The 27,371-nt window shown below is 48.4% G+C and overlaps 1 protein-coding gene across 1 annotated transcript in view; it reads right to left on the bottom strand.

Annotated features, from left to right (window-relative positions):
* LOC103189435 (histone-lysine N-methyltransferase 2C) overlaps positions 1-27,371 on the bottom strand; it is a 114,888-nt gene that overhangs the window by 23,790 nt on the left and 63,727 nt on the right. The window contains 10 exon segments of the mRNA XM_007909831.2: positions 1,082-1,229; positions 3,280-3,421; positions 4,054-4,218; positions 8,216-8,446; positions 10,417-11,892; positions 17,249-17,481; positions 19,959-20,022; positions 20,533-20,614; positions 22,302-22,413; positions 23,183-24,891. Of these exon segments, the coding sequence (XP_007908022.2) occupies positions 1,082-1,229; positions 3,280-3,421; positions 4,054-4,218; positions 8,216-8,446; positions 10,417-11,892; positions 17,249-17,481; positions 19,959-20,022; positions 20,533-20,614; positions 22,302-22,413; positions 23,183-24,891 (4,362 nt within the window).

Raw genomic sequence — 27,371 nt, 5'->3', positions numbered from 1 at the left:
GTTCCTGTTAATAATGTCCACCAGACAGGGTGCAAGATTTAAGATCATCATAATGTGGGTTTTTTTGTCAGCCGGGTGTCTAAAACACGTGGAAACCATTGCCACCGTTAAAAGCATCCAAACCAAACCAAAAAATCTACATATGTATGGCACCCACCCACACAGGCAAATTTCCCTGTGTCTGGAATGGAATGCATCCTGCTTACAACAACAACAAGATTACGACAACAACAACAACAAGCTTACCTAGTTCCAGAGATTTAGGCAACAGTCAGCCAAGGCTTGGGTACCCCAGAGTGTTCATTGGGGGTAATGATGGAATTTAACCAGCTGAAACCGTATAGCTTGCCATTGAGAATACTGTCTGGCAAGCTTTCTAACTGCTTGTCCAGCTAGGACCACCCAATGTTAATGGCTTTGGCTCAATTCCAAAGGAATTACAGGGAGGTGAGAAAAATAAAAATTCAATACCGAACGGTTGGAACGGAACCAATTCCCGTTAAAGCAGAGCTCAAACGTTCGATTGAATGGGAAATTAGACAGATAAATGATAATACTAATCCTTGCATTTGATATAGCACCTTAGTCGTCTCAAAGCGCTTTGAGGAATTACTACAAAGTAAATTGACTGTGTGTTCCATTTGCAAATCCAGCAGTCAATTTGCACACACCACAAACAGCCATGAAATAATGACCAATGTTATTTGAGGGATTGTTGGCCAGGACACCAGGAGAAACTCCTTTATTTTTTCCAATAATGCCATAAGATTTGGGTCCTAGTCAACAATCACCCAAAATAAAATTGGTCACTAACTCAATTGGCAGTTTGTAGGACATTGCTGTGTGCAACTGGCTGCCGTGTTTCACCCACAAAATACACAGTTAACCACTTTACAGTATATTCTGTGAAGCGCTTTGAGACGTCTCAATGATATGATAAGGCGCTATATCAAATGCAAGGATTATTATATAAATGCAAGTTGTTCTGGCTGTTGTACTCAGGCAATGACCTTATTGTGTGCGTGAAAAAAACAGTTCAGCACTAATCAGTGTAATTCACGAGTACAATTCAATGTCCCACCTTAATTCCTCCTGGTTGTTGTGAGGTGGAGTTGGGAGGGAGGCTGGAACGTCTACTGTTTTGGGTCCATGAGCTATAGCTCTTGCTAGCAAATCGTCCTCAGGTCGGAAAGGCAGCTGGTACTGTTTGGGTCCGAGTCCCTTCGTTACTGAAAACGTAGAGTATTTATTGGCATTTATTGCTTTCTTTGAAAAGCAAATGAGATAGATTTCATTTAGGAAATAATATCTTGGGATACAGTTCACAGTTTGGGACATGTGCATGCGACTACCAGGAGGGTGAAAGGCGAACTAGATGGACCTTGGTATTCTTTCGTCTAGCAATTCTTATATTCTTATGGCAGTTTCATTTTGATTAATTGAATATTCACTATTTCACTTCAGATACAAAATTCTCTCCTTTTCTCAGTTCCCCCCCCCCACAACTCCCTTCCTATTTTTTCCCTCTTTTCCTTCCTTTTTTAAGGTCAAAGTTCCAATCCGAGTCCCAGAATCTTGTCGCCAGGGACTGCCAACAAGCCGGTCTGGCTGGGCAGTCACCCCTTGCCTGGCTCAGCTCTGGAACCGGACCACCCAGCCCAGCACGCCACTGAGGATCAACTTGATTCTAATACTCTATGGGAGGGTGTGTCACTCGGAACCAGCACTGAACCCTCCTCTAAAAGCAGCTATTTACATTTGTATAGCGCCTTTCACATTGGGAGGAAATCCCAAGGTGCTGGACAGTCAGGAATGTGGATCCAAGCTGGGAGTTTGGATCAGGAGGGATGGAGAGCGGAGAGGATAGGGGTAGGAAGGCATAGTCGAAGTCTTGAAATGGGCCTTGAAGGAGGTAAAGGACTGTGAGATTGGTTCCAAAGGGTGGGGGCAGAAAGACTGAAGGCCTGACCGTCGATGGTGGGATGGGCCAGGCAGGGGACATGGAGGAGGCCTCAGCCTGCTGAGCGGAGTTAGCAGGTCACAGAAGTAGGGAGGAGCAATATGCTGAAGGCTTCGACAAGGATTTTGAACTCTATCCTCTGGGGTGGGGGAGGATTGGGATGATAGGGTCATGGAGTTTTAGGTTCAGTCCCACAGATTGTCCCTTGAGGTTGATGCCTCACATTGAAGCCAACGCTTAGGACAAATCATTCAAATTCATTTTGTTCGCCTCATCCAAATATCTCTAATCTCCAGTCGTACGTGTGGTGCTAGAAAAGTACTAGACTGCACAAGATCAAGGAAGCAAAGGCAATGTGTGTGTGTTGAGGGGGGATTGACGCAGAGGTTGTCAGCAGAGACTATGTCCACTGATCTGCAGTTCGGTTACAAGGATGCAAAAAACTCTATGAGGATTATTTTCACAAACTAAAAAGGAGGTTATTAGGATATTTTCATTGAACACAGAGGATTAAGAGATTAAGGAACGCATTACCACAAAAGACTGTTGTTGCTGATCCGATTAACAACACTGAAAGGGAATCAAATAAAATGTTTGATGAGAAAAAAAATGGTTTAGAGAATGAGCAGGGGGACGGGATTTGAGCAGGGGAACAGTGAATAGCTCCAGTGGGGGAATGAGCACTAGGAAAACACAATGGGCTGAAAGGTCAATAATAATAATCCTTACATTTGATACAGTATCTATAACGTCAAAGCATCTTGAATATTGTTTCACAGGAATTGGTGTCTAGTGTAGTGACTGTGTATTTGTCGGCAAGTAAAGTCCCTCTATCAGCCATGATGTGAATTGACTAGTTTATTATTGTTGGCCTGGACACCAGCGAGAAACACTGCTCATTTTGATGTTTGGTGAGACCTTTAACGTCACCTGAATAGATAGACGGGACCTCGGCTTTACAAATCGTCCGCGGGATGGCACCTTTGAAGGTACATCACTCCCCCACCCCCCTTCCCTCAGAGTACTGCACTGGACTGTGACCCTAAAGTCCTGACGTGGGACGAGAGTGCCATTGAGGTGCTGTAAACTTTCTATGATTGTATTGTTCTGAGACACTACGTTGCGTGGAAGGCGCTATATAAGTGCGAATTGTTGTTGTATTAAAATGCTTACATACGGTTTGCTTGGGTTTATGTCCTGGCCGCTAACCATGCGATTAGTTCACAGTGAAACAGTTCAGGGGGACTTGTTGCCTAACCTGGCGACCATTAATTCTGGAACAGGACGGAAGCATGCGATCAAACGACCGGCTCCCTTACCGTCGTGGTGTCCGATGACTCCTGCTTTACTGGTCAGCTCCTCGGTGGTGGCGAAGCCGTTCACCATCTTCTGCCGGGCCACTGGGGGCGGGGTCGGGGGCAAGGAAGCGGGTGGGGTGGGAGGGTTGCTCAGGTTGTTCTGCTGTGTTGGAAGAGAAAGACAAATTAATAATAATAATCCTTGCATTTGATATAGTCATCCAGACATCTTAAAGCGCTTCACAGATAATAATTATAATATCCGTCTCTCAGCCTGTACCATTCTTCGTATGAAGGGGATGTGGAGAGGCAATTGGAAAGAGAGATAAGCGAGAAATGTCATAGCTTATCACAACAAAAAAGATACTTATTCAAGGTTACTGCAAGACTCAACCTAACTGATAAAAGTACTCACTCACGCATGTAGCTAAGTGTCTTAAATTCACTACGGGTTTGGTAAAATACGGCACTTTAACACAAACATTTTCACTCTTAGTGAAGCCAGACGACTTTTGCATTGTGCACGTGTCATCTCTTATTCCCACCAATTTGGAATTTTACTCTGTGTGAGGGGGTGCAACGTAAATACTGTTGTTGTTGATCATCACAAAGCTACACATAATCACAGGAGAGGTTTGCCTTAAGAAGGTTTTCTGGCCTGCCGCCTGGCCCTGCCTTCTGGTCCAATGGACCTCATGATTGGATGCAAAAAATTGTCTCATTCAGTTCATTTCCAGGTCAGAATGCGAGTACTGCTGCTGGTGAAAGCCCAAGGTTCTGTCGCTGCCGACTCACCTTGTAAATGAGCTGGGAATAGTAATCTGGGACCCCGTCCAGGGCACCGTTGCCAAAAGATCCCATCAGCTGATTTTCATCATTGAGCTGCCCACTGCCATACGGAGGGAAATAGGCAAAGTTCACCCCGATGGTTGGCTCCATCAGGGGGAGAAGAGTCAATTGCTGGAGAGGAAACAAAGGCAATTTATAATGAAATGTCGCCCCGATTCCAATTGCGTGCAAGCATCAATTTCAGCTAGAAAGACTTTTACAAGGCAGGAAATTGTGCAGTCCTGTAATAATAATAATAATAATAATCCTTGCATTTGATATAGCGCTTTTCACGTCAGGAGGACGTCCCAAAGCGCTTCACAGAACACACTGTAAAGTGAATTGACTGTATATTTGTGGGCGAACGCGGCAGCCAATTGCGCACTGTAGCATATTGGTTAAAGTCTTTGCCTCGCAAGTGAGAGGACACAGCTTTGATTCCTGGGCAGGGAAACACATTAGGCTAGTTTCCTTACTCCACGCGCCTCTGTTTACCTAGCTGCAATAATAATAAGAAAAATTCTTGCACTTTAAAAATTTAATAATAAAAATTTAATAATTTAATTTTAATTATTTTAATTTAATTTTAATTTTAATTTAATTGAATAATAAAAATTCTTGCACTTTAAAAAAGTGCCTTATCATATTGTTGAAACATCTCAAAGCACTTCACAGGATATACTGGAAAGTTGATTGACAACAACACCAAATTTACATTTGTAAAGTGCCTTTCACATCGGGAGGACATCCCAAGTCGCTGGACAGTGTACAGCATTTCAGACCCGAGCAAAGGTCAGGGGGGGAAGAAGGGAGGGGAGGGGAAGGGGGGTGGCCGATGGCATGGTTGAAGAGGAGGGTATTGAGGCGGGACTTGAAGGAGGCTAAGGAGGGGGCGAGGCGGAGTGATTGGGGGATGGAATTCCGGAGGTTGGGGGCAAAGTGGCTGAAGGCTCTCCCACCAATGGTGGTGCGGGTGGGTCGAGGGATGTGGAGCCAGCTGAATGGAGGGAGCGGGCGGGTTGATAAGGGGTTAGGAGGTCGCAGAGGTAGGGTGGGGCAAGGCCGAGGACCAGGATCTTGAACTGGATCCTCTGAAGGATAGGGAGCCAATGGAGTCGGGTGAGAATGGGGGAGATGGTGTCACGGAGTTTGGTGCGGGAGAGGACACGGGCTGCAGAGTTCTGGATTATCTGCAGCCTGTGGAGGGAGGAGTTGGGAAGGCTGATAAGCAGGGCGTTTGCATAGTCGAGCCTGGAGGCGATGAAGGCATGAACAAGAGTTTCAGCGGCTGAGGGGTGAGGCAGTGGCGGAGTCGGGCGATGTTATGGAGGTGAGGGAAGGCAGAGCGGTTCATGGCTTGGATGTGGGGAAGAAAAGACAGTTGAGAGTCGAACAAGACACCCAGGTTCCTGATGGCTTGGTGAGTTGAAGTGTGCAACTATGGAGGTTGATGCTGCCAGAGCCTGAGGCGCTGAGGCGCTGGTGTGAGCCAATCAGGAGGGCCTCAGTCTTGTTCACATTCAACTGTCGGAAATTTGCCCTCATCCAGGACTTGATGTCCGACAGGCAGTCTGTCAGGACAGCAGTGGTCCTGGGTGGAGGCAGAAATATAGAGTTGGGTGTCATCCGCATATATATGGAAGTTGACCCCATTTCTGCGGATGATGTCACCAAGAGGGAGCATGTAGACATTAAAGAGGAGAGGGCCAAGGACAGAGCCCTGGGGGACGCCAGACGTGACAGTGCGGGTGCTGGAGGAGAAACCGTTAGAGGCAACAAAGTGGAGATGGTGAGAGAGATAGGAATCGACCCAGGCAAGGGCAGGTCCGCGAAGATTAAATAAGAGGAAAGGTGGTGTATGATGATGGAGTGGTCGACAGTGTTGAAGGCGACAGAGAGGTTGAGGAGGACAAGAAGGCAGAGGGAACCCTGATCACAGATGTTCAGAATGTCATTAGTGACTTTGACCAGGGCTGTTTCCATGCTATGGGCAGCGCGGAAGCCGGATTGGAGGGGTTCAGAGGGAATGGCGAGTAAGAAAGAAGTGGAGCTGGGACGCAACGACTCATTCCAGGACCTTGGAGAGGAATGGGAGGTTAGAGATGGGGCGGTAGCTGGGGAAGAGGGATGGGTCCAGGGAAGGTTTTTTCAAGATGGGGCTGATGACTGTTGTTTTTAGGGGGCTGGGAACTGAACCTGTGGACAAGGAGAGGTTGATGTCGTCGAACAGTCGATCAGAACCTGAGTGTGGGGGACAGGTTTGGGGTGAATGGGGGAAGAGGGGGTAAGACAGCGGCTGAAGGCATGGTCAAGAAGGAGGGTCTTGAATCGTGCCTTGAAGGAGGCAAGAGAAGGAGCAAGGTGAAGGGATTGTGGGATGGAGTTCCAAAGAGTGGGGCAGAGAGGCTGAAAGCCTGGCCACCGATGGTAGGGCGGTTCGGGCGGAAGACCTGGAGCAGGCTGGAATATGCTGAGCAGAGGGAGCGAACAGGTTGATAGGGGGTCAGCAGGTCAGAGATGTAGGAGGGGACAAGGCAGTGGAGGGTTTGGAAAGTGAGGATGAGGATTTTGAATTCTATCCTCTGAGGGATAGGGAGCCAGAGGAGTTGGGAGTGGGTGGGGGTGATGGGGTCATGGAGCCTGGTGTGGGAGAGGACACAAGCTGGATGATCTGCAGCTTGTGGAGGGAAGAATTGGGGAGGTTGACAAGGAGGGAGTTTCTGTAGTTGAACCGTGAATGCATGTATGAGGGTTTCGGCGGGATGAGGGGTGAGGCATTGGCAGTCAGGCTATGTTGCGGAGGTGGGGGAAGGCAGAACGCGTCATGGCACGGATATGGGGTAGAAGTTGAGTGTCGAAGAAGACGCCCAGGTTCCTAACTGGCTTGGTGAGGTGGAGTGAGCAACCGTGGATGCCGGCATTGCCAGTGCCTGAGGTGCTGGCGGGAGCCAATCATGAGGGCCTCGGTTTTGCATTCAGCTGTAGAAAGTTGGCTCTCATCCAGGACTTGGTGTCTGACAGACAGTCTGTCAGGACATCAGTTGTCCTGGAATCATGGGTGGAGGCAGAGTGATAGAGTTGGGTGTCATCCGCGTACATGTGGATGTTGACCCCATGTCTGCGGATGATGTCACCATGCGGGAGCAAGTAGAGGTTGAAGAGGAAGGGACCGAGGACAGAGCCCCGAGGAATACCAAATGAGACTGTGCGGGGACTGGAAGAGAAACCGTTGGCGGAGACAAATTGGAGACCGTGTGAGAGATAAGACCTGAACCATTCAAGGACAGAACATTGAAGGTTGAGGTGATAGGAGAGGTGGTGGAGAAGGATGGAGTGATCCACGGTATCGAAGGCAGAAGAATGGTCGAGGAAGCAGAGGGAGCCCTGATCACAGATGGACAAAATGTTGTTTATGACCTTGACCAGAGCAGTTTCCGTGCTATGAGCAGCATGGAAAGCCTATTGAAGGGGCTCGTGAAGGGAGTGCTAGTAGGAGGGAGCAACGACTCTTTCAAGGACCTTTGAAAGAAAAGGGAGGCTTGAGATGGGTCGGTAGTTAGAAGTCAGGAATGGGTCCAGGTAAGGTTTTTTCAGGATTGGGGTGATTGTAGCTGTTTTTAGGCGGATGGGAATGGTTGACTGTATTTTGTAGGTGAAACACGGCAGCCAATTGCACACAGCAGGCAGCCAATTGCGCACTATTTATTGCTAGGTAAATTTACTGCTCGTGGAGTAAGGAAACTTGTCCAAGGTATCGCCCCACCCGGGAAACAAACCCGTCCCCCCCAAAAATAAATAAAATAATAATTTGGTCACTCAACCGACTACTGTTTGTGAAATGTTGCTCTGTTTGATCCAATAAATAGTCAATTCACTTCACAGTATATTCTGTGAAGTGCTTTGAGATGTTTCAACAACGTGATAAGGCACTATATCAAATGCAAAGATTATTATCCTTGCAGTTGTTATAGCAAGGACTAACTTGCCGAAGGTTTCGCCCCACCTGTGAATTGAAACTGTGTCCTCTGACTTGGGAGGCGAGCGTGCTCTTTGGGCTTCTATAGCAAACCCCAAGAATTTTTGTTTTGAGGCAAAGCATTTAAGAGACCAGGTGTGGTCACCCGCTTACCTGCTTTAGCTGGTTCATCAGAGCATCGGTGTTGGGGTAAACCGCCTGCCTGTCCTCCTCAGCTTTCTTGCGTTTCTTGGAGCGGGGCAGAGCCTTCTCACCCATCTTCTGCCCCCGTTTGGTTTTGGGCCTCTTCGTCTCCTCCTCAAGCTCCCTCTTCTGCAACTGACACACCTTCCCATCGAAAGAAAACCCAGATGGTGCAGTTTGCATTCTGCAATCCACAGGCATCTGGCATGGACCAAAACCAACTCTTAATATTAATATATCTTGAATTTGATATAGCGCCTTATCACGTCGTTGAGACGTCTCAAAGTGCTTCTCAGAATATACACTAAAGCAAAACCCAGCAGCCAATTGCACACAGCAATGATCCACAAGCCGTGAAGTGAATGACCAATTTTATTTGGGAGGGCTGTTGGCCAAGAAACCAGGAGAAACTCCTTTCAGGGGATCACAGAATTAGAGAATCATAGAATTATACAGCACAGGAGGCCACTCGATCTTTAATGTCCACCTGAATAGTCACAGGCAGGAACTTGGTTTAATGTCTAATCCGAAGTACGGCACCTCCAACAATGCAGGGTTCCCCTAGCACAGCATTGGAGTATCAACCTCGACTATATGAGCTCCCTTACGTGGGGCTTGAATCCACAAACATCTGACTTGGAGGCAAGAGTGCTACCGACTGGGCCAGGCTGATTGTAATAAAATCAAAATGAAGCAGGCTAACCAGCAATGCCAGTGCCACATCTAGCAGGTACAACGGCTTCTGTGTGGGTGTCTCTGGTCGAGATCAGATCAAGACTGGGACAGAGTGAGTGTTTCTGAATTACAGATCTCCATGGAGAAGGGAGGGAGAGCTATTTTGATTATTAAAAAAAGTCTATATTTTTGTGGTGGGGGGGGTGGGGCAATGGGTGTCTGCCACATGTGAAAGCCAATCACTTTGGAGTACCTAGACCAGACTGAGTTCCATCCACCTATACATGGAATTTCCCCAGGTCTGAAAAAGAATGCACATTCTCTCCTGGAGGTGACACCCTGCTTATCTGACTCTGGAAAGTATTAGGCTCAGGAAGGTTGGTAAGAGCCAGTTGGTAAGTTGGGAACCTAGAGTGTGCGTTGGGGTAATTACTGGAGTCCAACCAGCTAAAACCACACAGCTTGCCATTGAGAGCACTGTCCAGCAAGCTTCGCCTTGCTTGTCGAACTAGGACTTCTCTACCTGCTAAGGATGGTGGGTCGCCGGGTTAATGGAAACACAGGTCAACAACAACAAGATTACATTTGCATAGTGCCTTTCACATCAGGAGGACATCCCAAGACGCTGGACAATGTACAGCATTTCAGACCCGAGCTGGGGTCAGGGAGGGAGAAGGGAGGGGAGGGGAAGGGGGGTGACCGATGGCATGGTCAAAGAAGAGGGTTTTGAGGCGGGATTTGAAGGAGGCTGAGGAGGGGACGAGGTGGAGTGATTGGGGGATGGAATTCCAGAGGTTGGAGGCAGAATAGCTGAAGGCTCTCCCGCCAATGGTGGGTCGGGGGATGTGGACCAGGCCAGAGCCGGCTGAGCGGAGGGAGTGGGCGGGTTGGTAGGGGGTTAGGAGGTCACAGAGGTAGGGTGGGGAGAGGCCATGGAGGGCTTTGTCTGTGAGGACCAGGATCTTGACCTGAATCCTCTGAAGGATAGGGAGTCAATGGAGTCGGGCGAGAGTGGGAGAGATGGGGTCATGGAGTTTGGTGCAGGAGAGGACAGGGGCTGCAGAGTTCTGGACTATCTGCAGCCTGTGGAGGGAGGAGTTGGGAAGGCCGACAAGCAGGGCATTTGCATAGTCGAGCCTGGAGGTGATGAAGGCATGAACAAGAGTTTCAGTGGCCTGAGGGGTGAGGCAGTGGCGGAGTCGGGCGATATTATGGAGGTGAGCGAAGGCAGAGTGGGTCATGGCTTGGATGTGGGGAAGAAAAGACAGTTGAGGGTTGAACACGACACCCAGGTTCCTGACTGGCTTGGTGAGTTGTCGTGTGCAACCATGGAGATTGATGCTGCCAGAGTCTGAGGTGCAGAGGTGCTGGTGCGAGCCAATCAGGAGGGCCTCAGCGACAACAACTTGCATTTATACAGCGCCCTTCGCGCAGGGCAGCGTCTAGGAGCCACATGCACAATGAGGATAGCAGAAGCGAGCATGGGAGATTCTTACCAGCCCCTCTGTTAGCTTCCTTGCCATCTTGCTCTCCAGGTAGGGCCCGTCCTCAGGCCTCTGGTGGGGGAGGAGAGGAGGATTTTTGTTCTTCAGCAGATGTTTCAGGAGCTCGTTTCCCAACTCCTGCTTGGCTCCTGGCAGGGGGGCTGCGCTCTGCTCGGTGGGGGACGGGGGCACGGTAGCCTTATTATCCTCCTCTACCTTCACCGGGCTTGCTGACTCCGCCTTGGGCTGCCCTTGGCATTGGACCTCATCAGCCCGCTCTGTCTTCACTTCGCCAGGACAGGCGTGGGGTGGGTCAGGGTTGGAGCTGGTGTGGGGTCCCAGGGTCTGTGCTGAGAGTTGTCTCTCCAACTCAGTTGGGGGCTGCTCTGGGCCGCGGTAGTCTGGCTCCGCCCCTGGCTCTCCGAGGGAGGGGATGGAGGCAGAGTCCGAGTAGCTGGGTGTGGGGGTGGGTGGGGCGGTGTGGTCCGAGCGAGGGGTGGAGGGCGTGTGGACCGGTTCCCCCTCCTCTCCCTCGCTCTTCTTCTTCCGACTCCGCTTCTTTTTCCCCTTCTCCTCAGGGATAATGTTGGAGTAGAGCTGGATGAGGGACTGGCCGGGAAGGTGCGCGGTGGTGTCCGAGCCAAATGGTGCTGGCTCGCCCCTGCCCTGAGGCAGCCCGGCCCCCCCGGCGGGGAAGGGGATCCTGGGCTGGGCCTGCAGGAAGCCGAGGGCGGGGGGAGGGTGGTGGATAGGAGCTTCGGGGCCGAACCCTGGTTGCCCCTGGAGCCGCCGCTCCCCGCACGATATGAAAGCCGGGGGGGAGCCCAGGAAGCGGGGGGCTGGTCCTGCAGGCGCATGCCCCTGGGGTCTCGGGGAGTGTAGGAAGTCGTGGGGCAGGTCGTTGTTGTAGTAGGGCATTTGGCACAAAGTGGATCTGTTCATGTCTGCCAGCATTCCTTGCTGCTGCTGTTGCTGTTGCTCCATCTCCATTCGCTTCTGCAAGGCTCTGTGTCGCTCCACCTCCTGCATCAACTGGATCCTCTGACGTTCCTGCTGCTCCCGCAGCCTGTCTCGACGTTCCCGCTCCTGGAAGCTCTCGCTGAATGGGTTGTTGTCATCGAACTCCACCCGCGGGGGCGGCTGCTGCTGGGGGCCAGGGGCGGGGCCGGGCGTGGTGCCCCCTCCCTGGGCGGGCGGTGGAGGGCCGCTCGCCATGGCGGGAGGCGGGACGGAGGCTGGAGATGCCCCCGGAGGCTGCATCCGAGCGATTGCCATGGGGAGGTGGTGGGGCTGGGGCGCATTAGGCATCCTGGGTGGGGTGGGCTGGCCGGCGATGGGGGGCTGAAGCTGCGAGGCTGGAGGCCCCCCCTGAACGGGCAGGGCCTGGGGGGGCACTGCGGACAGCAGAGTGGGTGAGGGCATTGGACACTGTTGTTTGATGCGATATTGCTCCATCAGCTCACCATGCTCCTTCTGCTGCTTCCGAATCTGAGAGCAGAAACCCACAAACCTGGTCAATCAGTGCAAACTGCAGTAACGAATAATAAATATATTACAATAATTAATAATATCATAATTTATAACGATAATAATCATAATAATAACAATGATCCTTGCATTTGACGTAGCACCTTATCACATCGTTGAGACACCTCAAAGCGCTTCACAGAATATACTGTAAAGTTGAGTGACTGTATTTTTGTGGTAGCCAGTTGTGCAAGGCAATGTCCCACTTGCAGCCATGACCAATTTTATTTGGGCATTATTGGCCAGGACATCGGGGAGAGAAACACCCTTCTCTTTTTGAATGGTCCTGTAGCTCAGTGGTTAGAGCACTTGCCTCGCAAGCGAGAGACCTGGGTTTGATTCCCGGAAGGACAAAATCTTGGGCAAATTTCCTTACTCCATGCACCTGATAGTAATCCCTCAAGAAAACAACAATAAAATTTGTCACTTCAATCCACGACTGTTTGTGGGACACTGCTGTGAGCAGTTGGCAGCCGCATTTCACCCACAAATATACAAGTCAATTCACTTTTCGGGGAGAGGAGTCAGGACAGAGCGGAGGCGGAGCCTGGGCCTCGTGAGCAGGTTGAGTGAGGTAAGCTGGGAACTGTCGGAGCTACGAAAAGAAGAAAAGGTGACATTGGTGTACGTCATTTTCAACAGCAGAACCAGGGAGACATCGACAAACAAAAACAAAAAACAAAAATAAAAAAAATATATATTGAAAACACTGTGTGAGAAGATGATGTGGCAAGTGAAATGCGAGGACAGTGACATGTGGAGTCCTGTAGCTCAGTGGTTAGAACACTCGCTTTGCAAGTGAGAGACCTGAGTTCAATTCCAGGCAGAGGGCGAAACCTCGGGCAAGTTTCCTTACTCCACACAGAGCCTAATAATAATCCCTTCAAAAACCAAAAAAAAAATAATAAATTGGTCATTTTCAATCTACGACTGTTTGTGGGACATTGCTGTGCGCAATTGGCTGCCGCGTTCGCCCACAAATATACAGTCAATTCACTTTGCAGTATGTTCTGTGAAGCGCTTTGGGACGTCCTCCCGACGTGAAAAGCGCTATATCAAATGCAAGGATTATTATTATTATTATTATATGTGGGAGTTAATGGAGGGCGCCCTGAGCCCGGGCAACTTCATCTGCAGCAAGTGTCTGCAACTCAGGAAGCTCCAGCTGAGAGAAGCTGAGCTGGAAGCCGAGGTGCAGACACTGCGCTCCATCAGGGACAGTGAGGGGTTCCTGGACAGTATGATGGAGGAAACCATTACTCCCCTGAGGCTGAGGAGATGCTTGCATCTGGTTAATGCTCCTGGACAGGATGGTTTTATCAGTCCTGCAGACAATGGGACCCCTGAGAGAGTGGTGACGGAGCCTTGGGCTACAAGCTTCTACAACGGATGTGAGGATGTGATGGACCAGACACTTCAGGAGGTGGTCACCCCACAGCCACCGAGGGTTCAGATGGAAAATGACTGGATGACTATCCGGCATGGTAGGAAGAGGGGATGGGCAGGGCAGAATGCCCCCAATAGTGTAGCACTCTGAAACCAGTACTCTGTACTGAACATTGAGAGTGTTGATATCTCCAGGGAGGACAGTAAAAAACAATTGGTTGAACAGGGGGACATAGGTAACAGGAGCAATGCTGTTGTCATAGGGGATACCACAGTGAGAGGTATAGACAGGCGTTTCTGCAACAGAAGACGGGAGTCAAGGATGGTATGTTGCCTGCTTGGTGCAACGGTCTTGGACATCATGAAACGGGTGGATAAAATTCTTCAGGGGGAAGGGGAACATCCAGAAGTGGTGGTCCAGGTTGGGATCCATGATATTGGTAAAAAAAAGGGCTGAGATGCTACAGGGTGAATATCAAAAGTTGGGGAACAAACTAAAGAATAGAACATCCAAGGTGGTGATCTCTGGATTACTCCCTGTGCCTCGGGCAAATAAGTTCCATAATGGTAGGATCAAGCATATGAATGCTTGGCTGGAAAAATGGTCCAGAAAAGAGGGCTTCAGGTTTCTGGATCATTGGGACCAGTTCTGGGGCAGGTGGGATCTGTACCATATGGATGGGTTACACCTAAACAGGGCTGGGGTGAATGTTCTTTCAGACAGGCTAACTAATGCTCTAGGGGAGGGTTTAAACTAGTTTTGAGGGAGGAAGGGAATGCAAAAAACAGTGGGCAAAAAAATGGAGAAATAAAACGGGGGGGTGGGAAGTGCAGAACAGGTCAAGTTGGTCTTGGAGTGCATGTGCCTAAATGCACGGAGTTTAACAAACAAGATTGGTGAGCTGCAGGCTCAAATGGTCGTAGTACACAAAGTAGTAGCAGTAACAGAGACTTGGCTCAAAGATGGACAGGAATGGGAGCTGAATATTATATTCAGGAGGGATAGGGAAGGAAAAAAAGGAGGGGGTGTGGCAATTTTAATCAAGGATACGGTTATAGCCGTGGAAAGGGTTGAGGTGCTGGAGGGCCCCAAAACAGAATGTTAGAGTTAAGGAGCTGTTACGATGGTAGGGGTAAACTATAGACCACCAAATAGTGGGAAGGAAATAGATGAGCAGATCTGCAAGCAGATCTCAGACAGATGCAAGGCCAATAGAGTCGTGATAATGGGGGACTTTAATTATCCCAACATAGACTGGCAAAACAACAGCGCAAAGGGCAAGGAGGGGGAAAGATTCCTAAAATGCATACAGGACAACTTTCTTGATCAGTACGTTTCCAGCCCAACGAGGAAGGAAGCAGTGCTGGATCTAGTTCTGGGGAATGAAGTAGAGCAAGTGGAGCAGGTTTCAGTGGGAGAGCATCTGGGCAATAGTGATCACAACATCATTAGGTTCAGAGTGCATATGGAAAGGGACAAGGAACCATCTAAGGTGAAGATACTCAACTGGAAGAGGGCTAATTTCAGTGAGTTAAAAAGGGACCTAGCCAAGGTGGACTGGAAAGAAAGATTGGCAGGTAAAACAACTAAAGAGCAGTGGGAAGTCTTAAAGGATGAGATAGCTCGGGGACAGAATAAATACATTCCCACAAAAGGGAAAAGTAGGGCATCCAAACATCCCTGGACGACGAAGGTAATTGTAACTAGAATGAAGCAGAAAAAGAAGGCGTATGACAAGTGTCGACCCAAGATACAGAAGACAAGCAAATAGAATATAGGAAGTGCAGAAGAGAACTGAAAAAGGAAATAAGAGGGGCAAAAAGATTATACGAAGAAAGGTTAGTGGGTAACATTAAAGGGAATGCTAAAATATTTTACAAACATATCAAGAAAGAAAGGTTAGTCAAAGGTAGGATGGGGCCAATTAAGGACCAACGCGGAAATCTTATTGTGGAGGCAGAAGGTATGGCTGATTTACTGAATGAGTACTTTGCATCTGTCTTCACAAAAGAAGTGGATGCATCAAATGCCTTAGTATCGGAGGAGAGGGTAGAGGAAATGGATAGGATAAGTATAAACAGAGAGGAAGTACTGAAAAGGTTGACTGGGCTGAAGGTAGATAAGTCACCCGGTCCAGACGGGATGCAGCCAAGGGTACTATGGGAGGCAAGGGTACAAATAGCGGAGGCTTTGGCTACAATTTTTCAATCTTCGTTGGACACAGGGGTGGTGCCAGAGGACTGGAGAGTGGCCAATGTTACTCTCCTGTACAAAAAGGGACAGAAGGACAAACCTGGGCACTACAGACCAGTCAGCCTAACATCAGTAGTGGGGAAACTCCTGGAGACTATAATCTGGGACAGAATAAATCTTCACTTAGAAGAATATGGGCTAATTAGGGACAGCCAGCAAGGATTTGTTGAAGGTAAACCTTGTCTAACAAATCTAACAGAATTTTTCGATGAGGTAACAGAGAGGGTGGATAAAGGTAGTGCAGTTGATGTATTTTATATGGACTTTCAAAAGGTATTTGACAAAGTGCCTCATGAAAGACTTGTAAGAAAGATAGAAGCCCATAGTATAAAAGGGATAGTGGCAGCTTGGATCCAGAACTGGCTGGGAGACAGATAGCAGAGAGTTGTGGTGAACGGCTGCTTTTCTGACTGGAGGGAAGTGTACAGTGGCGTCCCCCAGGGATCGGTATTAGGACCACTGCTCTTAATATATATATATATATAAATGATCTGGACTTGGATATAGCAATTACCATTTCCAAGTTTGCGGATGACACAAAGTTAGGTAGGGTGGTAAACAGTGAGAAGGATAGCAGCCAACTGCAGGAAGACATAGACAGAATGGTAAAATGGGCAGACACATGGCAGATGAATTTCAATGTGGAGAAATGCGAGGTAATGCATTTTGGAAGAAAGAATGAGGGGCATATGGGATACTATATGGGATACTAGGTTTTATAAATAGTGGCATAGAGTACAAGAGTCAGGAGGTTATGATTAACCTATATAAAACACTGGTTTTATATAGGATACAGACTGGGAAAAACTGTTTCCATTGGTGGGTGTGTCGGTGACTCGAGGTCACAGATTTAAAATAGTCTCTAAAAGAAGCAGAGGGTTCGGTGAGAAGAAATTTTTTCACGCAGCGAGTTGTTCAAATCTGGAACGCATTGCCTGAAAGGGTGGTGGAGGCAGATTTGATAACAACTTTTAAAAACACGGTGGATGGGTATTTGAGGAGGACGGGTTTGCAGGGTTATGGGGAAAGGGCTGGAGAGTGAGATTGACATTACATTGCTCTTCTCAAAGAGCCGGCACAGACTCGTTGGGCCGAATGGCCTCTTTTTGTGTTGTACGATTCTATGATTTACAGTATATTCTGTGAAGCGTCTAGAAGACGTGAAAAGCGCATTATCAAATGCAATGATTATTATTATCTATATAATGCCTTGTGATCTCTAGCATCCACCTGAACATTCAGACAGGCCCTCAGACGGACAAAACTTTGAGGCATCCTCTTGTCGTGATATAAATGCATACTGTCATAATAATAATTCTTGCATTTGATATAGCGCCTTATAATGACGTTGAAACATCTTGAAGCGCTTGATGGAATATACTGTAAAGTGAATTAACTGTATATTTTGTGTGTGAAATGTGGCAGGAAATTGTGCATGGTTATAATACAATTATTGTATTGCAGTGGTGGCCAACCTGTGGCTCATCAAGAAGCTCCCCCCACTCCAAACAAGTCTAGGTAAGTCCGTGTTCAATCGGGAGCATGTTTTCAATTTTTTCTTGATTGAATATTTCTTGATTTATGGCATAAGTTCAATCAAGAATATTTATTTTGTTGGCGAACAAATGCAAGGATTATTATTATTGTTATTATGATGGATGAACCAGGTTAGGGTACCTGTTCCAGCTGTTTCTGCACCATGCTCTGCTGCTCGGTCACGTTCTTGAGTTGCTCAGCGTCCTCCTCCGGGAACTCACGGCCAGCCTTCTTGGCAGTTCGCTGCTTGGCTGAGAGAGCCTTCTTGGATTTGCGGTGAACCCCGATCTGCTCCTCCAGGAACTTTTGCTGCATCTGGAGGAGCTGTTGAGTCTCCTGCAGCCACTCCTCGTACTGCTTCCTCTGGGCGTCGTCTGCCGAGGAACACCGCTCGTTACCATTTGTACATCATCTCCCCCTCCCTCCTCCCCGGAAGAGTCCGGCATGCATACGTGGAACTCAAGTCTGGTTTGCACGGTGATTGGTTTCCGCATGTGCCAATCAGTCACCCACCCAACCACTTTATACGTTCTTATAGGAAATAATATCGTGGGATGCAGGTTATTTTGGGATACAACATGCGCATGCAACTGTCAGGATGGTGGTAGGCGAACTGGCTGGACCTTGGTCATCTTTCATCTAGCAATGTTCTTATGACCAAACATACGTTGGCTCAGTGGGTAGCTTCTCACCTCACACTCCCACCCCCCCGCACAATAATAATAATCCTTACATTTGATAAAGCGCCTTTCATGTCAGGAAGCCCTTCACAGGATACACCATGAAGTGCAGTGACTGTGTGTATTTTGTGGGAGCCAATTTTCTCGCAGCAATCTCCCACCGGGAGAAACTCCTGTCTCTATTCCAATTAAGCCATTGGACCTTTAACCATCACTTGAACAGTCAGGCGGGGCCTCGGTTTAAGTTCTCATCCGAAGGTCAGCACATCCCATGCATTGCATTGTGGTGTCAGTATAGGCTACATGGATGCCAAGACCTGCATTGGGGCTTGAACACACAGCCTTCTGACTCAGGCCAGAGTGATACCAACTGAACCAGGCTGACACCTTTCCATTAGACCAACTTTTATTCAATCACCTGGTTTCCAAGACCCTATCCCACACGAAGGGCGCAAATTGTTGTTCACAGATAAACCTTCGGATGAGAAATTAAACCGAGGTCCTGACTGCCTATTCAGGTGGATGTTAAAGATACCAAAGCACTATTGAAAAAGAGAAGGGAGTTTCTCCTAATGTCCTGGCTGACAATCCCCAAATAAAATTAGTCACTCACTCCCCGGCTATTTGTGGGACACTCCTGTATGCAACTGGCTGCGTGTTTCTCCCACAAAATACACAATCAATCTGCTTTATAGTAAATCCTGTGAAGCGCTTTGAAATGTGTCAATGATGTGATAAGGCACTATAACAAGTACAAGGATTATTATTATAAACACAGAAGTCGCTGGGAACACGCAGCAGGTCAAGCAGTATCCATGGAGAGAGCAAAATGAGTTAACGTTTCAGGTCTATGACTTCTTCAGAACTGGGAGGGAGCAGATTATAAGGACAAGCAGAGGAGGGGTCGGGGACAGAAAGACAAAGGAAACATTTTAGATGTGTTACTGGTTATAGAAGTGGTGTGGGGGGAGGCAAGGCTGAGAGAAGATGGTGGCTGTGGTTAGGGTCTGAAGTGGTTGAAATCAATGTTGAGGTCAGAGGGCTGTAAGGTGCCTGGGTGGTGGATGAAGTGTTGTTCTTTGAGCTTGTGTTGAGCTTTGTTTGAACAGCGTAGGAGGCCATTGTGTGTTAATGATTATAGAAGAGGTGGTTATTATTATTATATACTGTACAGTGTACTGACTGTGTGTTTTGTAGGAGGCAGTGTGATTTAAGACAGGCCACAGGCTGAGTTTCTCTCAACATTCCCACTTGCTGGATTCATACATAAACAGTGGTGGCCAACCTGTGGCCCATGGGCCAGAAGTAGCCCAGGGAGCCTGTCAAGAAGCCCCATCCCCACTGCCGAACATTCGCACTAGTATAGGTAAGTCATTACATCATTCATTACATCGAGGTTCGACTATGCAAACTCCTTGCTTATCGGCCTCCCCTCCATAGGCTACAGATCATCCAAAACTCTGCAGCTCGAGTCCTCTCCTGCACCATGCTCCGTGACCCTATCATCCCCATCCTCGCCTGACTCCATTGGCTTCCCACCACACAGAGGATACAGTTCAAGATCCTGGTCCACACCTTCAAAGCCCTCCATGGTCTTGCTCCCCGCTACCTCTGCGACCTCCAAACCCACTACCTTCCTGCTCGCTCCCTCTGCTCAGCGGGCTCCAGCCTGCTTCATGTCCCCCACCTCGGCTGTCTCACCTTTGTAGACGGATCTTCTGTCACTCTGCCCTCACCCTCTGGAACTCCATCCCGCAGTCCCTCCACCGCGCCTCCTCCCTTGCCTCCTTCAAGACCTGTCTCAAGACCTTCCTCTTCGACTGTTCTTTTCCTTGCTTCCCCCCGTGCCCTCCACCCTCCCCAATCTCGACCCCCAGCTCGGGTCCGAAACTCTTGACTGTCCAGCGTCTTTGGACATTCTCCCGACGTGAAAGGCATACATCAAAGGAATATTCAACCAAGAAAATTTATTTTGTTACATTGCACAGAATTACATTGCACAAAAAGGGATACATCGCATCCCTTTTTGTCCACCTTGTGTTCTGGAGAATGCTCAGCTCACACTATTACCACCAAGAGGATATCATGCAAAATCCCCTCAAACAGACAAGGCGAATGGACAAAAGACCCTTACAATTGCCGTGTAATAGAATCTCTGCACAGATACTCACTTAGAAAGCCAGGACCAAACGTTGGAGGATTTGGGCGAGACATCTGAGGGGGTAAACTTCCATCCTGAAAACAAGCCAAACAGCAACAATTCAGCCTTGCTCTGCATGTAACATTTGTACCATAAAGAGAGAATGAGATGGATAGAGAGAGACAGGGAGTAAGGCAGGGTAAGACAGGGAGAGAGTGAGAGAGACAGATAGAGAGAGAGTGACGGACAGGGAGAGAACGAGAGAAAGGGCTAGAGAGATGGAGAAAGAAAAAGAGATAGAGATGGACAAAGAGAGAGGAGGGAGAGAAAGACAGAAAGACAGAACAGGGAACGAAAGATGGGAAAAAAAGGGCAGAGAGGAATGAAGTGAAAGAGAGAGGGAGAGCGAGAGAAAGTGAGAGAAGAAAAAAAGAATGGCAAAACGGAGAGGTGGAGTGAGAGAGTAAGAGGCAGGTGTGTGTATGAGTGAGAGAGTGAGTGATTGAGTGAAAGAAAGTGAGTGAATGAGAGAGAGAGAGCGAGGGGTGCAGGGGAAGAAATATTTGTAAATATCAACTGCAAATGCAAGGATATTTTTTATCTACCGAGCCAACTCCTTGGTTGATGGGATTCTGTCCGCCATCATTGCTTGGGTTGCCGGAGATTTGCTGTCCCATGAACGGAAATCTGCAAAAAGGTTGAAAATCACATGTGAAAAAGTCGTGACCTAATGCCTTGAGCAGAGTGTAACATATAGGGAGAGGGCAACGTATAGCTAAATACTAACCACTGGCCAACGGTTAGGGCCATTGGCATTAATTAACGCATCACACATCGCATGGGTGATGTGTGATGTGTTAATTAACACCCATGGCACTAACCGAGCTCAGCGCACTGGGAAGCTGGCATTGAGCAGGCTGTCATACCTGGGCAGGAGGTCATGTGTTAAACACTTGCTGATCCCCTTTTCTAAGTAGGTGTTAAGCAGCACCGTGGGTGTTAATTAAAACATCACGCTTTTTACTTCAGTGTTTCTCAGTGCTCCGAGGCAATTTCACTCCCATATTTTCTTTTTAAAATACACTTTGGCTTTTTATAATAATAATCCTTGCATTTGATTTAGCTCTTGGGATGCCTTGGGACGTCCTCCAGATGCATAGATTTTTTTTCATAGATTCATAGAATAATAATAACAACAATCCTTGCATTTGATATTGCGCTTTTCACGTCGGGAGGACGTCCCAAAGCGCTTCACGGAACACACTGTAAAGTGAATTGACTGTATATTTGTGGGCGAACGCGGCAGCCAATTGCGCACAGCAATGTCCCACAAACAGTCGTAGATTGAAAATGACCAATTTATTATTGTTTTTGGTTTTGGAGGAATGTTACGGCACAGAAGGAGGCCATTCGGCCCATCGCGTCTGTGCCGGCTCTTTGACAGAGCAAGTCACTTTCACTGACTCCAATCACCAGCTTTCTCCCCATAACCCTGCAAATCCACCTTCCCCAGATACCTATCCAGTTCTCTCTTAAAAACTGTTATCAAATCGGACTTCACTACCCTTTCAGGCAGATCATTCCAAATTCGTACAACAGATGTGAAAGGCACTATACAAATGTAATCTTGTTGTTGTTTTAGCTCCTTATCATATCGTTAAGACGTCTCAAAGCGCTTCACAGAATATACCATAAAGTGGATTGATTGTGTATTTTGTGGGCGAAATGCAGCAGCCAATGCATGTCACCTACATGTGAAAATTTCTTTGTGTCTGGAATTGGAATGTGCACTGCCTCCCTGGAGGAATTCACCCTGCTCACCTAATTCCGGAGAGTATTAGGCTCAATTTGGCAAGAGCTAAAGGTTGGGGCCACCCAGAGTGTGTGAATGCCAATTTTATTTGAGGGATTGTTGGATAAGACACAGGGAGAAACTCCATTCTCTTTTTGAATAGCACCATGGGTCTTTTGCAGCATCAACAACTACAAATTCCACTTATAGTGGGAGGAAGTCCCAAGGATGGGAAAATGACCGAAGGCACAGTCGAAGAGGAAGGTGTTGAGATGGGCCTTGAAAGAGGCAAGGGAGTGGTCATCTTAGCATTTATATGAATACGTAGATGGGACGCAGTTTAGCGTCCTCCGACACGGTCACCTTGTTAATGCAGCACTTCCCCAGCAATTACTGGTGTGTCAGACTAGACTGGAGTCCCAATGAGGAGTTTAAACTCAACCTTCTGACTCAGGAGGTGATAAGTGTTGTACATGAACCAGACAGTCACCAGGTAACACATATGGTGCTTGAAGCCAAGGAGATCCCTCTTATTTTCCTCCACTCTTCCCCTCCTAATGAGGAAATACATCGCATCTTTACCTGTTCATCACTATCGGTGGCATCCCCAGGTTGTTTTGGGCCATAACGCGGTTGATTCCCTTCAACGCTACCATTTTTGCTTTCATGATGGGATCTGTGATGGCATCAAAATCTGTAAAAAGAAAGTTCAGAACTTCTGGTACAAATGAACCAACATCTTAGGCCCAAAATTCTGCCTGGTCTTAGCCCTTGCGACCTTTTGTTTTAAGATTTAATATTGCACAAAACTATAAAAATAATAATCTTTGCATTTGATATAGTGCGTTATCAAGTCATTGAAACGTCTCAAAGCACTTCACAGTATATACTGTAAAGCGGATTGTCTTTATATTTTGTGGGCGAAACGGAGCAGCCATTGTCAAGTGACTAATTTTATTCTGGGGGATGTATTGGCCAAGAAACTGGGAGAAATTTTCTTTTTTTTTTTGAATAGTGCTATGGGATCTCTAACATCCACCTGAATGGGCACATGAGACCTCGGTTTAACATCTCATCCAAAGGAAGGCATCTCCGACAATGCATTATACCCGCAGCACTGCACTGGAATGTCAGCTTAGACCAGGGTTGTCCAACTGGTGGCCCAGCTGATTTCATCTGGCCTGCGTACCATTTCCAACTTCATTATCCAACAAACAAATACAGGAGATACGCAGACCCCATGCCAATCAGGTGATGGTTATCAGGGGCTCAGGCTCTGCCTGGCAAGAGGACTGGCCAATCAGGATAAAGTATTGTTTATGCAGCCCGTGGACATTTCTCAAATCTGACATCCGTCCCTCAGCAGCCAAATGTGATTCCAACGTGGGGCTTGAACCCACAACCTTCTCAGAGGTGGGAGTGCTGCCCGCTGAGCCAGGCTGGCACCTGAAGCCTGTACTCACCAATGTTGGGGAAGAAGGAATCGGTGGAGCGGTGCCGTATCATGGCTTGCATCTGCCTCTGCTGCTGCTGCTCCTGCCTTTCCTGCTCCAGAAGATCCTGCAGAAGAAGAGGCTGCTCTTCCAGAAGAAGGGGCCTCTCTCGCTGGCCCTGGGGACCCATGGTTTGAGGGAGCATCATCTGCTGCGGAGTCGCCGTATTGCCCGGTTGGCTGGCTGCCTGCTGCTCTTGGAGGAAGTTCTGATTCAAAGAGGGGCCCTGAGTGAAGCCATGGATTAGCCGTTGCCCCAACTGCAAGTTGTGACTTGCTGTATTCTCCGCCGTCTGCCCCTGAGAGATCACCATGCTGGGGGACAGCGGCATGTTGGGGTTCGGGTTTGACTGAGGCAATAGCGAGCCCAGTGACCCAAACCCCAGGTTAGTTGGCTTCTCGGTCAGCAAGCTTGATAGCACTGGAGTGGACACGGCCATTTGAGAAGATGACCGGGAATCAGGGCTCATTTCACTGGATCCTCGGTTGCCATCCAGCCTTTCGTCCTCCTTCACCTGCTCCACATCTCCGTCCTCGCGGGAATTACAGTCAGGGCCTCTCTCCTTCGGCACATCTGCCATCTTGGACTCGGTCACTCCTTCGACGCAAGAAGCCCCACTGCGGTCATCGGCTCCACTGGGTTCAAGTTTTACAGTGTCCGTCGGATCTTTGGGACAACTTTCACCTGGTCCCTCGTTTGTGGCCTCTATAGCCTCCTCTTTGGGAGTGAAGGCACCGGCGGTCTCACCTACTCTCGCCTGGTCAGCTTCCACCTTGCTCTCGTCTTCCAGCTTATCATCCATTGGATCGTTGAGTTCCAATTCTTCGTTGAACATGTCCTTCTTGTCGGCCAGATCGAGCTCAGGGTCTGTGTAAGCAATGAGGTCGAACTCTCCGGACTTCAGCAGGTCGTCGAGGTGAGGGTCATTGGTTTCTATGTTCAGATTGTCCAGGTCGGGGTCGCCCTTCTCATCCACCGGATCCAAGTTCAGGTTCTCCAGATCCTCGTCATCTAGATCCCTCACCCCCTCCAGATCCTTGTCATCCAGATCTTTCACTGAGGGATCGTCAGGGTCCAGTTTCTCGACCATGCCATCACTCTCTTGGGCGCAAGCATTGCCAGTTCCCAACGCCAGCATTGAAGAGTAGGTCTGGCTGGAGGGTGGGTTGCTAAGGGAGCGGGAGAGGGGCATTCCTGGATGGTTGACATGCATCTGCTGCACCAAGTTACCAGGCATTTCCATGTGGTTGGGCATGCCGTGTTGGACAGATATAGAGTCCAGCTGCCTCAGGCCCTGCACTAGGGGGAAGCCCTCCTGCCCTGACATAAAGACACCAAGTCTCGGGTGCTGGTTCGATGGGTCAAACCCACTTGGGCCGGGTCCCACTTGGGCAAAGGGAAGCCGGGCTCTGCTTTCCGGGGTCCTGTGACGAAGCTCGATGAACGGTTGCCCGTGGATGTTGTGCTGCTGCATCTGCACACCCTGAGGTGGAAAGTGCTGAGGGAGGGTCAACCCATTGTTGACCTGCTGGACGCTTAGAGACCTGCTCAAGTCCACGGACAGCGATCGCCTCAGTTGCTGAGGAATCCCGGCACCGTGAGCCTGCCTCTGCTGCTGTGGTCCCAGATAGTGCTCCTGACTCAGCATCGGTCTCAGGTCACTTCCTGCAAAGGAATACCTGGAAGACAGACCAAGGCGTTAACATGAGAAACATAGATAAAACTATTTCCTCCACTGGGGGAATCTAGAATAAGGGGGCATAATCTTCAAATTAGAGCTAGGCCGTTTAGAAGTGAAATCAGGAAGTATTTTTGCACACAAAGGATAATGGAAATCTGGAACTCTCTCCCTCAAAAGGCTGTGGATGCTGGATGCATTCAAAGATCAGGATATCAAGGGATATGGAGTAAAGGTGCGTAACTGGAGTTGAGGAACAGATCAGCCATGATCTAACATGGGTGTGTTCTCCCTACTTGAGAAAGGTCTGTGGGCGGCATCCAGCGTGAGCCGTGGGCCACATCCGGCCCGGTGGGTGATATTATCTGGCCTAAGACCATTTCCAACATTCCAACTTCCACTTCCTCCCCTCCAAAAAAATATATATAAATAAATAATAAATTGGTCATTTTCAATCCACGACTGTTTGTGGGACACTGCTGTGTGCAATTGGCTTCCTGACAGACACCCACAAATATACAGTCAATTCACTTTACAGTCTATTCTGTGAAGCGCTTTGAGACATCTAGAAGACGTGAAAAGCGCTATATCAAATGCAAGGATTATTATTATTAGCAGCAGGAGCTGGCGGTTGGGAGGACTCGGCGTGGAGAATGGAAATAATATTGGCTGTTACTGCTGTCTGTCAGGAAGGCAAGCGCATCTCTTACCAACCGTGTCCTTAGCAACTTAGTCCTGGCGCTGTAGATAGGAGTGACCTACGTGGCTGATTGGGAGAGAGAGGGATTGAGAGAGTGGGAAGAGGGGAAGAGAGAGGTGGGGAGAGAGAGAGGGAGAGGTGGAGAGAGAGGGAGACACACTTCTTCTCTCCCCCCGTCTCTTTCTCCCTTGCACATTTTCTCTCTCTCAATTACTCAATAACTCTCTCTCCACTTCTCACACTCTCTCTTCCCTCTCACAATGCACCTTCCCCGTCTCCTCCTTTCTCTCACACCCAACCTTTCTCACTCCCCCTCTCTCCCCTTCGTCTCTCTCCCCCTCTTCCCATTCTCTCATTCTCTCATTCCCACTAACTGCAGCACAAGGACTAAGTTGCTAAGGAAGCGGTTGGTAAGAGATGCACTTGTCTTCCTGACAGACTGCAGTAATGGCCAGTATTATTTCCCTTCTGCGCTGCGCTCTCCCACTCTCATGCTGCTGTCCTGGGAGGACGTTCACCAGGGAGGGAAGGAGCGGAAATTGGAATGTTGGAAATGGTCGTGAGCCGAATAAAATCACCCGCCGGGCTGGATGCTAACCACACTGATCTCACAGAGGGGCTGAATGGCCTACTCTTGTTCCTTTACAGTGTGGTGTGCAAATGATGATAGGCGAGATAGTGTGTCTGTCCCTCCCTCACTCCCTCCCTCCGTGCAGGAAGAGAAAGCTTTTATAATTCTGAAAGCACGTCACAGGAATTACTCTCAAATGTAGTGACTGCATTTTAAAAAATTTGGAAGGGGGGAATCAGTTAGGTGTCTGACACATGTGCAAACCCATAACAATGCGCGAGTATCCAAACCGAACTAAGTTCCACATATGCGTGGAACTGTGAACTGTGCTATTGTGAGCACTTAAACCTTTCCCCTGCTTGTCCAGCTAGCACAGTCCTACTCATTAGGGCTTTGGCTTGTAGGATTAGCAGGAGCTGAGTGGAACAAATCACATTCCCAATGACTGGTCTGTTCCTCCAAGTTGTGGTAATGAGCAAGCTGGTCTAGTCACCCCCAGGGCCCTAGAGTTACTGCAGACCAGCCTGGCTCAGCAACCGGACTACCAGGACCAACACAGGGGAATTATTTAATTTTGATCCATGAGCAGGAAGCTCAATGCCATGGGTTTGGATCTCTATGACTTCACCACTGAGAATGGAGTCAGGGATCTGTGAGGGATTACTGCACACAGAGACCAATCAATACTATAAACGGACCACTGGATTAACCCCAATGTAAGGAGTTGGATAAATCAGAAGAAAAGTATCTCTTTTCTAAATGCATCAACAACAAGCGAGGGAAAAGAAAGAAAGAGGGAGAGATTGAGGGGAGCAGGAAGAGAAGGAGGGAAAGGAGAAGTGATCCTGAGATTGAATGGGGTCAAATTTGGAACAAATCTATGGAAACACTATTTCAGTCAGCGAACAGTAAACCAGTCGAACAGGCTACCTAGGAAGACGGTTGAAGCAGGAAATGTTGATTCTTTCAAATGCGGATTATAATAATAATAATCCTTGCATTTGATATAGCGCTTTTTACGTCGGGAGGACGTCCCAAAGCGCTTCACAGAACACTGTAAAGTGAATTGACTGTATGTTTGTGGGCGAACACGGCAGCCAATTGCGCACAGCAATGTCCCACAAACAGTCGTAGATTGAAAATGACCAATTTATTATTGGTTTTGGTGGGATTATTATTAGGCTCTGTGTGGAGTAAGGAAACTTGCCCA

Source organism: Callorhinchus milii, unplaced genomic scaffold (assembly GCF_018977255.1).
Source record: "Callorhinchus milii isolate IMCB2004 unplaced genomic scaffold, IMCB_Cmil_1.0 Scaffold2, whole genome shotgun sequence".
Taxonomy (NCBI): Eukaryota; Metazoa; Chordata; class Chondrichthyes; order Chimaeriformes; family Callorhinchidae; genus Callorhinchus; species Callorhinchus milii.
The sequence above is the reverse complement of the archived record's forward strand: the minus strand, read 5'-3'. Positions and strand labels throughout refer to the sequence as shown.